This window comes from Chenopodium quinoa, unplaced genomic scaffold, assembly GCF_001683475.1.
Source record: "Chenopodium quinoa cultivar QQ74 unplaced genomic scaffold, ASM168347v1, whole genome shotgun sequence".
NCBI lineage: Eukaryota > Viridiplantae > Streptophyta > Magnoliopsida > Caryophyllales > Amaranthaceae > Chenopodium > Chenopodium quinoa.
Window position 1 is genome coordinate 639789 of NW_018744656.1, and position 14890 is coordinate 654678.

Sequence of the window (14890 nt, forward strand, 5' to 3'; positions counted from 1 at the left end):
TGTAAGACGGAGACTAGAGGGTGCACCGGTGCAAAGTGTGGAAGAGTGGGACCATGGAGGGGTTAAACGAGGGAGAGGGAGACCGAAATGACTTGGTTGGAAGGAGTTAGGAACGATATGAAGTGTATACATTTACATGAGGATGAAGCATTGGATCGTAAGGGATGGAGGAGAAAGATTTATGTTTATGACTACACGGAATAATCAAATTTGGTTCATGTTAACCGACCCCACTTATAGGATTAAGACTTTGATTGATTAATTGAGTACTTGAGTGTTGAGAGTAGAAGGAGGAGGTAAAAGGAATCCTCGTACTTCCAAGCAAATGTAGTTGGTGGGGTCGAACTTGTTTGCTTGGTATCAATATCACTGATATGAAAGCTATTGTTTGTAAACTTGTACTGTATACGAAATAGTGGAAATACTCCGTAGTAATGATACATAATGTATTGTTTTCCAGCTCAAAAAGAGGAAAAAAAAAAGGTACCATATCAGACCAATTAGGCAATCAATTCTATTAAGACTTCAGGGCCGCACATTTTGAGCTTTAGTGAAGGTCCAAAAGGCCCTATGTCAACTGACCAGCCCTCTCATCTATCATTGTCAATTTGTCATCTTTCTTCAGTCCCATGACGGATCGATGGTGAGAGATTGAGAGTGAAGGATTGATTAGAGCTTTTCTCCCGAATTTACGCAATTATCACCAAATTTACAATCCGAGCTATTATTACTGTAACTCTGTAAGGACTATGAAAAAACGTAAATTATGTCCATAGTATTTATCCGCGTAGTATTTCTTTTTATAATCCAACATTTTAAATTATCCAAAATTTTAAAATAAACCTCTATAACTCAGATTAGTTAGTTCATTCTACTGTCTTAGTTCCTAAATACTCTGTAAATGTGTACTAAGTTGAATTTAGACTTTGTATTTGATTTAGGCCATTTAGCCCATCCTAAAACATGTGGAATATTGTATGTAGAATTGTAGATATTTTAATTTACGCACACATCACCAGATTATTGAATATACGTTGAAGAATTTACTAAATCAGTACTCATAAAATTCCTTATCTATACGTGTCTAGAGGAGCCATGGTCTTGAAACACGGGAAATAGAGATATACAGTAGTCCTGAAAATCGAAACAATTGCTGGAAGCACCAGATCAAAACCATGCAAAATGCACTGAAACCTTTATGTTAAAACTTGACACGTATTTACATAACATAAAGGTGGTGGCAGTACTACATAAATTGAGGTATATCAAGAAAACTATAAAATCTGATCCCCTAAAAATAACAATACAAAAAGTAAAAGAACCTACTACGTACACCAAAGAAGTAATTAATTAGTAAGTGTAAAAAAGTTTAGAGATGGAGAAAGACAGCAGCACCCCAAAAACTGAAGACAAGAAACAATCAGAGGAAGCAACGAAGTTAGAGGGTTTGCCAACTGAGACTAGTCCTTATGTGCAATACACAGACTTGGAAGACTACAAGCAACAAGGCTATGGTACCGAGGGCCACAAGGATGTAACGCCCGGCCGTGGCGCTGGAGGGACCGATGCACCCACCCCTTCGGGTGGTGCACCCGCTGGCTCAGCCACGGATGTTATTAACCAACAAGGTGTTCCATGAATAATGCCAAATTGGTTTTGGTTTTATGTTAATTTAATTGCGTCTTAATTAAAAAGATAATGCATATGTACACGTTTTGTTCAGTTGCGCTTCTTGTATTTTCTAATGAATATTTATTGAGTTTTATATAAACGCGCTTTTAATTAGGTATTTGTTGCAGATATATTTATCTACTTATCTATGTTATGCGATCATTTGAAGACTTGAAGCCCCCCGACCCCCCACAAAAAAAAAAAAAAAAATAAATAAATTGAAAATTGAACACTTGAAGTGTATTTTAGTGTATGTCCATCCCATTTTATGGCCCAAGCAATACAATTTATATTTACGGGCCGAAAAATCTAGCCTTTTGTTTAGGCCTGATCCAACATTTGATTACGTTATTCTTCCATAAACTTGCCGCTTGCACATTGAAAATTCACACTGTAGAGTCTAGTCTCACTGTCTAGACCCAATTTCAAGCTAAACTTGGTGAATAAACTCTAAACATAGATGATTTGTGATATATATAACCCCAATTTTAGTACTGAAAGATAGATGATTTGTGATATATAACTGACTTTCTAATCTTACAATGAAAGTAAAACTTTATCATCTTTTATTTATAAAAAAAAAAAAAAAAAAAAAAAAGAGCAATGATATATATTGTAATACAATGTATAGTGTTATACTCATCTCTATCTTAATTTTAAAGGTACATGTTCAATACCCAAGAGACTTGCCATATGCCCATATTCCTTAATGATCACCTTGAGAAAAGGAACCCTATGTTTAATTTGTGAACAAAATTGAAATTAGATAATACTCCGTATAAAATTTTCATTGTAAAATCCATATTACAATCCATATTAGTATGTCTAATTCATTTTACAATCCATATTACAATCCATATTACAATCCATATTAGAATTCAAGATCATATATAATTCATTTTGTTTATTTTTTAAAATCCATATTAGTATGTCTAATAATTTAACTATTGTACATGTAATCTTATTAGATCATATACAAGTTGTACAACCTTGTGTGCAAATCCCCGAGATGAATACAAGTACAAGTCCTTCGTAATTTTTTATTTTCCCTAGCTAAGATCGAATAAAGATAAGAAAGAAAAAGGTTGATGAAGAAAGGACATAAGAACAGTGGTACATTCCTTTCCCTATCCCGGGGGCAAAGGCGTGCAGCAAGAAAAGAAAAAGGCGAAGCGAACCCCATGCCATTACTCACAAGCCGTCCATGAAAGCTTAGCTTGTGCCTTACTGCCTTATTAGCTTGTATCATAATATCAACCAATAACCACAAACTTAAAACAAAATATCACACATATACAGCTTAGTAAATTACTAGTAGTTGCATGCACTGGACCATATCTCTCACGTCACGTTTTTTTTTTCTTATTATTTATTTTGTGCAATCGCATCACATCTTTATTATTGGTCACCCTAATTAATTTAGGTTCAATTTGGTCCTCTTATATCTGCCTTTTTTATATTATTGAAATTAGTTAGCTTCTACATTATTCTCTTAGATTCTGATAGCTATATGTAACGATAATGAATTAAATAATTGATGTCGTCTTTTTTTTATTGGGGGTTAGGGTATTTTTATTGTCTAACATAGAAATATTCTAACTACCAGTAGTAGTATGATCTTTTAATCTATGCTAAGGGTGTAATTTTGGAGATGTTCATTATTACAAAGTCTAACTCTAATAAGGCAAAGATCGATGGCTTGAATACAACAATAGCTAAAAATTTGAATTTCCCATCCACTAATTTGTAATGACCTTGTGATTCATTCGGGAAAAAAAAAGTGGATATAAAAATATTACGGAGTATTTTTTTTTTTTTGGTGCACACGAGAGGCAAAGCCGCGAGAAAAAACAAACAAAGGGGGAATAAAGATATTATTGAATGCTATACAATCTATTTTATATGCAAGTTGCATGATCAAGTTGTTTAGTTTTGCAAGGCCCTTAAAACAATCTGATCAATATTCCGATCCAATAATAGTTATTCGAGTTTGCTAGATGATTTAGATTTTATGCATGGGATTCGGTTTGACTTTGGAGGGTAATCTATGCAATACAACTAGTAAGCAAAATTACAACATTAAAGTCATCTTTTTTCTCCCTCAAAAACATCATATACTTGATCCGTTACTAACCAAAAAAAATATTGTCTTTACTTGGTAAACCACAATCACTAAAATTGTCCCCCATACCTTTTATACACGTGTCCAACTTTATTTTCTTTCAAATAATTTCAAATCAAATCTGTTATACCAATATATATACGCATTCAAATTCCTGGCTCTATTAGTGGCCGGCACATTTGCCTCTGATTATTTTCGTCATTCTTCTACAAAAAGAATGTTACACTGAAATTTTCTTCCAATATTCTATCACCCCTATAAAAGTTTGTTCTATTCTAACTTTTCTTAATTTTTATAGGAAGTCTTTGTATATTTCTTAAGTTTCTTGTAGAAATTAAAAACATGTCATCAAACCAATGTTTTGAAAATCGGAATTGCGAAGATCATGATTGTAATGAAGAGGAAAGAGAATCGGAAGAAGCGTTATCGCTGTCTGATCTTCCAATCTGTTGTAGTACTGGGAATCAAGATGATTCTGGTGGAGTAAAAGATGAGGAGAACAAGAATGAAGAGGATGATTTGGAATTTGATTTCGATTTCGGTACCGGTTCTGTAGTCGGGTCAAGTACAGCACTAGAAGGCGAAATGTGTGCAGCTGATGAGGTGTTCTCGGGTGGCCTGATGCTGCCTTACCGCAACTCGATCAGTTCGATGTCCGGGTTGCGGAGCGTGTCGAGGTCCGAGTCTATGGACCGTAGAACATTTGGGTCAAGGTGCAGTAGTAGTAGAAGTAGTAGTATTAGAAGTCATTACTCTGCTACTAGTAGTAGTGGTAGTAGTAGTTGTTCTAATAACACGGCAATCAGTGCCAAAACTGTTCCTTTGGTATCAAAATCGTCTAATAAGGTTGTTCAAAATCAATTCCACTCGTACCCGAGCCCAAAACCTCAAATTTTAGGCACGGGTCCGCGTTTTTCAGCCTACACGGCCTCACCCGTAGGAAAAAAATCGAAAATGTGGGACGTCTTAAAGCTTGGACTAGTTCGTACCCCGGAGATTGAGCTACAAGATCTCAAGCTACGTCACCACCGTACAAACAATTTTGGTAAGACATTCACAATTCCTCGTAATAACAGTACGGGTAGCAGTAGCAGTAACAGTAGCAATAAAGCCGGCAACAATAACAACGATCGTCCTCGTAAATCCTGCGAATTCGTGTCGGAGATGCAGAGGAGGAAGAATCAATTACATGAAATCAATAACGGTGGATTTTTTAAGAGTTGCAAATGCACAATTGGGGTAATAGAACCAATTCCCACCACACCAAAGTATAATACCGTTGTTAAGAGTGGTTATTTTGGAAGTAACAAGTTTGGAAAAGGCCAAGTTTTAAATGAAGACAAGAATTCAGAACAAAAGAAACATCAGCTGCTACAACAACAGCAACAGCAACGTCAACAACAGCAGCAACAACAGAGAAGAAACAACCAAATCCGACAAGGAAAGAAAGTCATGTCACATCATCATCATCATCATGAACATCGTACATTTGAATGGCTAAAGAATCTTTCCCATGCAAGCATCCTTAATAATAATAATAATTCTTAAATTTTAGGAAAACTCTAATTCAAGAAATTTAGATTCTTCCACGAGGTTTATTTACGCATGCTATTTTTTAAAAAATTTAATTCTTTTACCATGTTTTTATATTTTATTTTGTAACCAGGAGATCGATGTACAATGGAGTTTAACTTTTTTAATAACAGTAATTTCTTTTATTTGGTTGTATAATTTTGTCTTTAATTTGAAATGTGTGATTAGTAATCATATCAGGAGCTCATGTTAAGGTGGGAACTGAGAATGATGACGTCTATATAAAACAACTAGGTATATTTGCAAATCTTAGTTGCAATTTGGAAAAGGTGTTTGTAAATTCACGAAAGTTAACTTTCTTTGGCTACCATACATTCTTCTAAACTAGGCGCCTAGGCATGTCCATACGCACTACAATTAAGTCTACATTTTTGTCAGTTTTGTACCTAATTAAGACGGTTTCTCGCAATATAAAACACTATTTTAGAATGGTCGTTGACTCATTGAACACAACTGAGTTCGAATAAATTTGATTTTCATGAACCAAAATCATAATTGTTTAATAATTAAAGCCCTAATTATTTTTGATAATAAATTAGTTGATAACTCGTATTGATTATTACGATATTTAATATTTATTTCAATAAGTCTTTACATTGATTTAAAATTCACCAATTAAAACTAACTTAACCCATCAAATTTGACTAGTAAAAAAAAACCATCAAAATTGACTTTTGTAACTTGATATACGAACAATTAATTGACCGCTTTTGTTGTACAATTTGTTTAAATGATTACAAGCATTGTCTAAAACTAGATATCTCTTTATCATGCTAACATTATTAGCAAATAATGCAAACTAAGTGTATATAATACTTGAGCAATTATGTATAGTACAATATAATTCCCTCAATCTATTATCAAATTTTAAATTTTTTGAGCAGAAACTATATTATATATATGTATATAAATGGGTGACATACTAAAAAAAAAAAAAAAAAGTAGAAGGCGTGCTAATGGGAGGGATAATTTGAAAGAGTGGCCTTAGAGAGATGGTGGTGGTGGTATCATGATTAAAGTGTGAAGAGAGTTAAAAATATTTATGAATGATGCTTACTTTTCTAAGGTCTATGAATAGAAAATGGTCTCTCGTGACATAGGACAGTGGTGCAAATGCTGTATAAAAAGCTAAGTCACATTATTATAAAATGTTGCAACGGCGTGGATTACAAAAGCTAAAAAAATCCATCAAAACAATTTTTTTTTTTTTTTTTTTTTTTTTTTTTTTTTGTAGTAGTATTTCATGTAGTTGTGAGAATTAATACCATAGAATGAAGTTGACTTTATAAAAAAAATGACTAATGAGGTCGGATTCAATCATTAAAATGGTACCTTAAATGTTTATAAAAGGTGACAAAATGCTTTGTAGAATCATCATAATTCATAACTGGTTGAGTGGTTGTCTATAGTACCCACATAAAATCTTCATAGGATGCCTTGCTTACTGGTAGCAGTTGCAAAAAGTACTTGTACTGTTGTTAGCTTCTTTGGATCTTATTAAGTATAAAATTTGATTTATGGATCTTATAAGGGTTCCTTCTTTACACCTAAAGTTTCTTTGGATAGAAACCTATAAGTTTAGCTAGGATGTTTAAAGAAAGGAACTTTAAGGATATTTTCTCACTTTAATATTGATGTCGTTTTTAAAGATTTTGATACGTTTGCTTGACTATAAATTGATAATGGTAATAAGTTTTATGAAGTACATTTGTTTTTTAATAACCTAGAGAATGATAAGGCCATGAGAGGTCATTGATATAATAATACAAGTAGATATTAGTGCAATTAATTACACTATATATGTAACAAAATACTTCCTAAACTTAGCTATTTTGTAGCAAGGTTTTCTATCAGTAAACAATCAACAATAGAAACACCATTTGCAAAACTTTTGCTTCCACTTTTATCTTTTAAACTTACTCCTAATTCTAAGTTTAGTCATCCACACACATAATGTTACATCCTTGACAAATCCATGCTCTTCGACTTATGTTAATTTTTAGTTGCGAAATTTTTTTATGTATTATAAATAATACCCCTTTATTGGAACTAAAAATTATCGGAGGTAGTACTTAGGGGATTTAGGCAAAGCTAAAGCTATTACAGGGTTGAATGAAAATTTTTTATGCACCAAATTTGTTTTTGTTTGTTTGTTTGTTTTTTTTTTTTTTTCTCATTTAATTATATATACTTTTTAATTTTTGAAGCGATATTTTACTCACTTTTAAATCCTTACATGCGCAAAAGATTAATTAATGAAGAAAACTTACCCTTAGAATCAGATGCATGCATAGTAGAGGTACCCAAGATTGGACAGAGTTTGAGTCAAATTTTCAAGCCATATAAGAATGGGCCCAATCCGATACATTTGAATATCATGGGCCTAAAGCCCTGAAATAAATTGGGCCTTTATCCATTCTAAAGTCTGATCTTTAAAACTAGGCTTCAATCCCTTGAAAGTTGAAATAGCAAAACTGGTATGCGAGATGGAGAGAAAAAATAAAAATTGTTCGTTCCCGGTGCAGGAGGAATTCAGGTAATTAATTATTTCATTAGTAAATTTCTCCTATAAAAAAATTTACATTTGAATGTCTGATGTGAATATTTCTTTGATATATGGTAAATGCGAGAACTGTGAATCACTTGTTCAAATTCCATTTGATGATAATATGATAGTATTTGTTTCAAATTGAAGAATTTCTTGAACAATTGATGTCTTTTGATATAATTCAATTTAGTTGCTCGCTAGTTTTTCGACAATGGATTTCGAGTTTTGAGATTGCTCGACAATAATTTTTGTTCGTACTTTTTAACTGAATATTTCTGTTACTTTTTCTATAGTTGTGAAATGAACTTAAAAGCCTTTTTGCAAATTATCCATAGATATTCCAAGGTGATGGGATATTCTTACATTGTGCTGAATGGTGATTACCCTTGCAAAAGTTAAATTCCTCTTTTTCGAGAGAAATTTTTTTGTATCACCTCCTAACGCTCTAATATCATATTTAGGCCTTGGATATTATATGGTTTATCAAGGATATATCTTGTTGGAATTTCACCCAAATTTGACCATTAGGAACAGATAGAGAAAGGAAGGAGAGAGGATTATGGGAATTATGTAGCTTTGAAATGAGATGGAATGCATAAGTCCATACTGTTGTCCGTTATGATTTACTTCGAAAGTAACAAGAATCACCTCAGGCTAGATTGCTAGACCAACTCTCCTATCTAAATGACCAGTCTTCTTTCTTGTTCGAGACAATGTGTAAGGCTCAAAAAACGAACTAAGTTGGAAAAATCAAGTCTTCTTGTGTTGGCTAATCGATCATTAGTGGTGGTGGTGTTAGAATTGGGATCGGTTAAAGCTTCTGCCACTCCTTTCCTTTTGTCATGCTCTTATTTTTATCTGTTTGTCTGTGTTAGTTCTTTTTGCTGTCAATTCCAGGAGACGAGTTCTCTTAGTTTGCTTCAGCAAATGAGACTCTAAGAGTTAGTGTATGAGCTTTAGAGTGGAGCTACCCAACTTCTTCCTATCACTCTCAAGGATACTTCCAAGTTAGTTTAGGGCATTAAGTGCTATTGCTCTATAAAGGGCTTAATGTTCGTCGTAGTTCCCTTTTTGATCGTCCTACATGCTATGTGCCCTGGATGAATTAATTATGCACATTTCTGTTTGCCTGTGTTGTGTGACAAATTTCATTATTTTGCTACACTGCTCTTCTGTTTGATCTTCGAATTTCTTCACTGCTGCTTTGACAAACCACCACTACATCCTGCTTCTGCTTTTAGTATCCTTATTTTGTGTCAGTTCTTCTTCACAGCCCCATGCACTAATTCTGTAAGAGTTACTTTATTATCATTGGTTGTACTCAGGTCTCCCTTCTTCAACCATATAACTTTAGATATAACCTCCTGGAGGTTGCTGAAGAGTGAAGACTGTGTTTAACCCTTCATCACCTTTTCATATTGCTGGTTTCCATTATGCCACCAGTGTTAGGGTCTCTCTCACTTCTCGAATAATTGTTAATGCTATTCTATTCATGTTGCATCTTTTTTTATAAAAAAAATAAATAAAAGAGGCTATATCCCTGTGTACTCTGTAGTTCCTTTGCATAGACATGGGCAATGGAATAATATTAGTATGAACTAAAGACTTATCACAGTATTATGGTATACTTTCGAATTTTCGATGCTTTAAGTCTTGCAGTCTTCAGTCCAGGCTTCAATACTATGGCCAGGCTTCAGAATTTTTCTGTAAATATTTTATGCAGCTGCCACAAACTAGCTTAGTTTGGTCATTTTTTGTGGTGCATAAACAGATTCAGGTTATTTAGATGCAAGTATTGCATACTTTTTCTTAATCATTTTCGCTTGTGTTTCATTTAGGTGTCAAGAGTGCTAAAGATGTTTAATTTGGAGAGCTTTTCCCTGAATCTAAAACTGTTTAGTCTTTGCCAAAAGTACGGAGCATCAATTCCTCTAAAAGAACTAGAATCAAAGCAGGGCCCTTGATGGCTTTTTTAAGCACTTAAATGGTGAAGTGGCCCAAGAGAATATGTAAGTTCTTGTTCCAGTGCAGGAATGTCACTTCCCTAGTTTCTGCCTTTGGTGACCTTAGTGAATTTCTGACTGCATATAATGTACCAAATGTAAAAATTCCCGCAGGCCCTTGAATTAACTATGTCCCATGTTTAAATTTACGAGCCAAGGGTATAACTTGTACAAAGCACAGAGTTACACATTTATTATTTTTCAAGGTCCAAATGGAATATTGGAACATGGTGTTTGTCATAAAAAGGTATCCATTGTAACAAATTACTCCGAAGTTCAGAAAATCTTCTTAGCTTATCTCAATGCTTCGTATATAACAGTAGAACTCAATTGTCTAAACATTTTTTTTTCTTTTTTCTAAACATTTTTTCTTTTAATTATACACTGCTATGGGCTATGCCAGTATGCCACTATGGAGTATGAAATAAACTGAAATGAATGCATTTATTAACAATACAGTTTAACGGTACAGCTAGTATTGATGATTTAATCCCAATCAATTTGACTAATTGGTGATTTTGTCATCATATATACTTCCAGAAATTATATCACTATCATAATTCCACCTATCACTCCAATATTTAATCCACAAAACATCGACTCCTCTGACTCTGACTCCTCAAATTAAACACAGTCACACTCACTCTCATCTCTTCTATCCAAAAATCAGAACCTTGATCCTAATCCGTGTCCAAAACATGCATCCAATATATCCTCAATCAAGTAAGGTTTGACTCACTTTGGTAAGACTTTCAGCTCAGATGAGTCAGATCCCTAATGTATGGAAAATGAAACTTATTAAATGAGGGTGCATGAGGGTTTAAATCTCCTTTACTTTCTCTCATACACCCAAGTGCGTGACGTGTTTGCCTGTAATAATGGACCTAAAACAATAACACAAGGTTTAAAGTCTGGTTCGATACTTCTCCTTACCATAAATACATGGAGTACTAAAAAAAAAAAAAATCTCTTTAAACCTATCAACAAAACAAAGAAAAAATATATCCTTGTCTCCTGTGGCTATAAATTCTACTCGTTACCTACCTTCTAAAAGCTTCCTTTTTCTCTTCAGAAACACACAATCCTCTTTCACACTAGCCCAACATAAACGTATTACTTAAAAAACTAATCCCCAAAAAAAAAAAAAAAAAAAAATGGGAATAGTAGAAGAAGCTCATAATGTAAAAGTAGTAGGTTCTGGTACAAACGTAATAGTATTAGGACATGGGTTTGGAACAGACCAATCAGTTTGGAAACATTTGGTACCTCATTTAGTTGATGATTATAAGGTTGTTTTGTATGATAATATGGGAGCTGGAACTACTAATCCTGATTACTTTGATTTTGAGAGGTACTCTACTTTGGAAGGTTATGCTTATGATTTGTTGGCTATTTTGGAGGATTTCAAGTTATCTTCTTGTATTTTTGTTGGTCATTCCGTTTCTGCTATTGTTGGTGCCATTGCTTCCATTATGCGTCCCGATCTTTTCTCTAAGCTCCTTTTAATCTCCGCTTCTCCGAGGTACTACATTTTATTACCCCTTCGGTTTTTTTTAGTAACATAAATAATAGTCCGTACTTCATACTTTGTGGTATATATTAGGATTTTTAATCTCCGTACCACATAAATCCGCGCTGTGGATTGAATTGGATTGGATTGAATTGATTCTGAATAATTTTTTATTAAATTATAGCTCGAAATTGTAATAAGACTACGGCTTTTGAATTGGGAATGTTATGTGCTACGTACTTGTAATGTTGGATTAATCGGAGAAAATGGTTTACATTTGGATTGTCCATGTTATTAAATTAGATTAGTATCTGTTTATGTCGAAAACGTTCTATGAAACTGTCCTTCATATAAGAGTGTGCTATTTTGATTTTGCTTCTTTAATGGTGAATAATTGCTTGAGTTTTAGTTTCTGTGTGGTTGAAAGAAAATTAGTTTTCCCATTTTGTTTGTCGTTTCTAAAGGGCTAAAATAATTTCTAAATTTCAAGAATTACGGGTGGAAAATATGTTCTTTATCTTAGGCTAAATTCCACATTTTTCCGTCCTTTTTGTTTCTCCTCCTTTCCTCTCCGTCATTACAAAAGCTTCATTTTACTATTTTCTAGTTTAATGAAGTACATCCGGTTAATGATGTACATGCATGGACAGTTATAGTCTAAAATTTTACGAAAAAATAAATTTAGTTCAATACAAGTATGTTTTTCTTCGAACCAAACACAACTAACTGCATATGAAGTTGCCAAATCAAACTTTTTGTACAATTTTATCTTGTTTGTTACGTCAATTCGCGATCCAGATAATTTAAGTTAATGCTAATGTTGATCTTACCTCACCTTGTGTCTCAACCTATGGTTTTTGTTCACCCAATATTGTGCAGCAGAGTTGAGGAATCAATTCCCATCGTTTGTGATTTGTTTGATGGTAAGAGGGAAAATGGTATTAGAATTTTAATACTCGGAATATGTTTTCCAACCAATGATACATTACACAGCCTTAATCTAGAACATATTTTTATTATGTCTATGGTCTTGGATGATTTAAAGTCCTGTAATCTGTTTACAGATGATTATAAAAGTCGATTAGAATGTATTTTTATTATCTGCTGCTCTGATCTGTCCTGATTTTCGAGCGTTTTACCTGGTAGAAATTTCATGTTCATATCAGTTCCTCCTAGCAAGTGGGATAAAGTGATAGAACTGGGGTCTGTAATGCTAGTGACACACCATAAAGTCATCACATGGGTTGTCTAAATTTTGGGTCTTTATGTATCACCAATTATTTTCCAGGTACTTGAACGATGTTGACTACTATGGAGGGTTCGAGCAAGAAGATCTAGACCAACTATTTGAGGCAATGCAGTCCAACTACAAGGCTTGGTGCTCGGGTTTTGCCCCATTGGCAGTGGGTGGGGATATGGACTCAGTAACTGTCCAAGAGTTCAGCAGGACTTTATTCAACATGAGGCCTGACATCGCCCTTAGCGTGGCTCAAACCATTTTTCAAAGCGACTTTAGGCAATTGCTCTGTCATGTGACTATTCCTTGCCAAATTATTCAGAGTATCAAGGACTTGGCTGTTCCAGTGGTTGTGTCTGAGTATCTCCATCAGAACCTTGGAGGAGATTCTATCGTCGAGGTCATGTCATCGGAAGGCCATCTTCCTCAGTTGAGCTCCCCTGACAGTGTGATACCAGTGCTCTTACGACACATTCGCCATGACATAGTTGTCTAGTCTAAAAAAAAGGTAGTATTGAGCTTTGTTTAGTTCCTGTTCTTGTGTGTTTAACGTGATTAGGAAAAAATAACTAATAGTAGCATGTTTGATTTTCATGCAAGTGTATCATATATTATGGGAGGCATACATATTGTGCATAAGATTGTAGCAGTACTTGTTTCAATGATTTGAAATTAAAATAGGTACTGTATTATGTTTTGATGATTGATCTGCCAAGATTTTCACCTAGACTTTTGCTCGTACTTCATATCAAATGTAATAATGGCTTTGGAAATTAAATTCTGTCAAAAGAATTGCATAATGATACAAAGTGGGATCAGTATATGATTTTTAGCTTCAAAATCACCTAAAAAGTAAATTTGTTTGCTCCTAAAACTTGAGAAGTGAAATTCACAGTCAAATGACAAGTGAGTTATCTTGTATTCTATTATATATGCTCGAGTATACTTAACAACATGCTCTATGCACCTAGCGATTTTAATGTGCTTCCCATGCACTAGGTTCAAGATATAAACATGATGAAAAGGAGTGAGGATTTATACAAGCTAAAATTCTGATGAGAGTTTCATGTTTGGTGCTTGTGCTTGGAGGTGGTGGGTCTTGATGGTTTAATATAACTTTTGTTTTTTTGGAAAATTTGAAAAATACCATCACTATTGTTCACATTTTGTACAATACCACCTTAAGTTTTTTTTTTTTTTTTTTTTTTTTTTTTTTTTTTTTTTTTTGTATATTATCACCTAGTTTTCTCAAAACTCAAAAAAACTCCCACCACTTTTGCCCAACTCCCCTATATGACGTCACGTTGGGTCCCACTAACCAATTTTCCTTTTTTTTTTCTTTGAATTTCACCTTTCTTCTTCCCTAATCATCCTAATTAACCAATTTTGCAACTAATTAACCCAAGAATCAACTCCCCAAATTTAATTTATAAACCCTAATTTCAATTGAAACACCCCCTAATTGATTTTATAAACCCTAATTAAACAAAACTCTCTATAACATGATTATGCCCTTGATTTTGCATTGTCGTTTGGCTTGAAAAACAAATTAGCGAATTAAAACCCTAAATAATGCCTAATTGATTCGCAAATTGATATTAAAATTAGACAATGAGGAAGAAGAAGGAAGAACAAAGGTGAAAAGAAAAGGGGTATTAAATACCGCCAACAAAAATCAAAACCGCCAACATTTCAAATGAAATGTCATTATTGCCCTTACTAAAATACTAAACTCAAACCCATCTTTCTCCTCTTTCTTTTTTCTCTCTCATCAACCACCCCCCAAGATCCCCAAACACAACCACCACCACCACCACAATAGAGGCAACCGGTATACTAGGCAACGACATTCAGGAGGTGGTGGCTCAAACAGACGTTGGTGTCGGGTCGTTGACGGCGACGAGATGGCTGGAAATCCGAGGAAGGAGATAAGTTTACCGATTAGCTTTTTGTTTTGAATTTTAAGTTTTTTTTTTTAAATCCCGATGGCTGGTAACCGGCGCTCAAAACCGGTTGATCGCCACCGTGTGCGGTCAAACGATTTTGACCGTTGGTTACCAGTGGCGGCCAACTGGTTTTGAGCGCCGTTTAACGGCCAACATTTTTTTATTTTAAACTTATTCTAATTAATTGTTATTATTATTACATAATAATTATAATTAATTTTATTATTATTAGATAATTATTATGATTAACTGTTATTATT

At 33.9% G+C, this 14890-nt stretch overlaps 3 protein-coding genes across 3 annotated transcripts; all 3 read left to right on the plus strand.

The window, feature by feature from the left end:
* The first annotated feature begins 1060 nt into the window (after positions 1-1060).
* Positions 1061-1766, plus strand: LOC110701701. The gene has a single exon (XM_021879328.1). The coding sequence runs from the start codon at positions 1376-1378 to the stop codon at positions 1637-1639; it is 264 nt and encodes an 87-aa protein (XP_021735020.1). The 5' UTR covers positions 1061-1375; the 3' UTR covers positions 1640-1766.
* Positions 1767-3957: 2191 nt separating this feature from the next.
* On the plus strand, positions 3958-5511 carry LOC110701760 (probable serine/threonine-protein kinase irlA). The gene has a single exon (XM_021879393.1). It carries the CDS (start codon positions 4136-4138, stop codon positions 5339-5341), a length of 1206 nt encoding a protein of 401 aa, XP_021735085.1. The 5' UTR covers positions 3958-4135; the 3' UTR covers positions 5342-5511.
* Positions 5512-10874: 5363 nt separating this feature from the next.
* On the plus strand, positions 10875-13387 carry LOC110701761 (probable esterase KAI2). The gene is made up of 2 exons (XM_021879394.1): positions 10875-11459; positions 12736-13387. The coding sequence occupies exons 1-2, from the start codon at positions 11092-11094 to the stop codon at positions 13178-13180; spliced, it is 813 nt and encodes a 270-aa protein (XP_021735086.1). The 5' UTR covers positions 10875-11091; the 3' UTR covers positions 13181-13387.
* The last annotated feature ends 1503 nt before the right edge of the window (positions 13388-14890 follow it).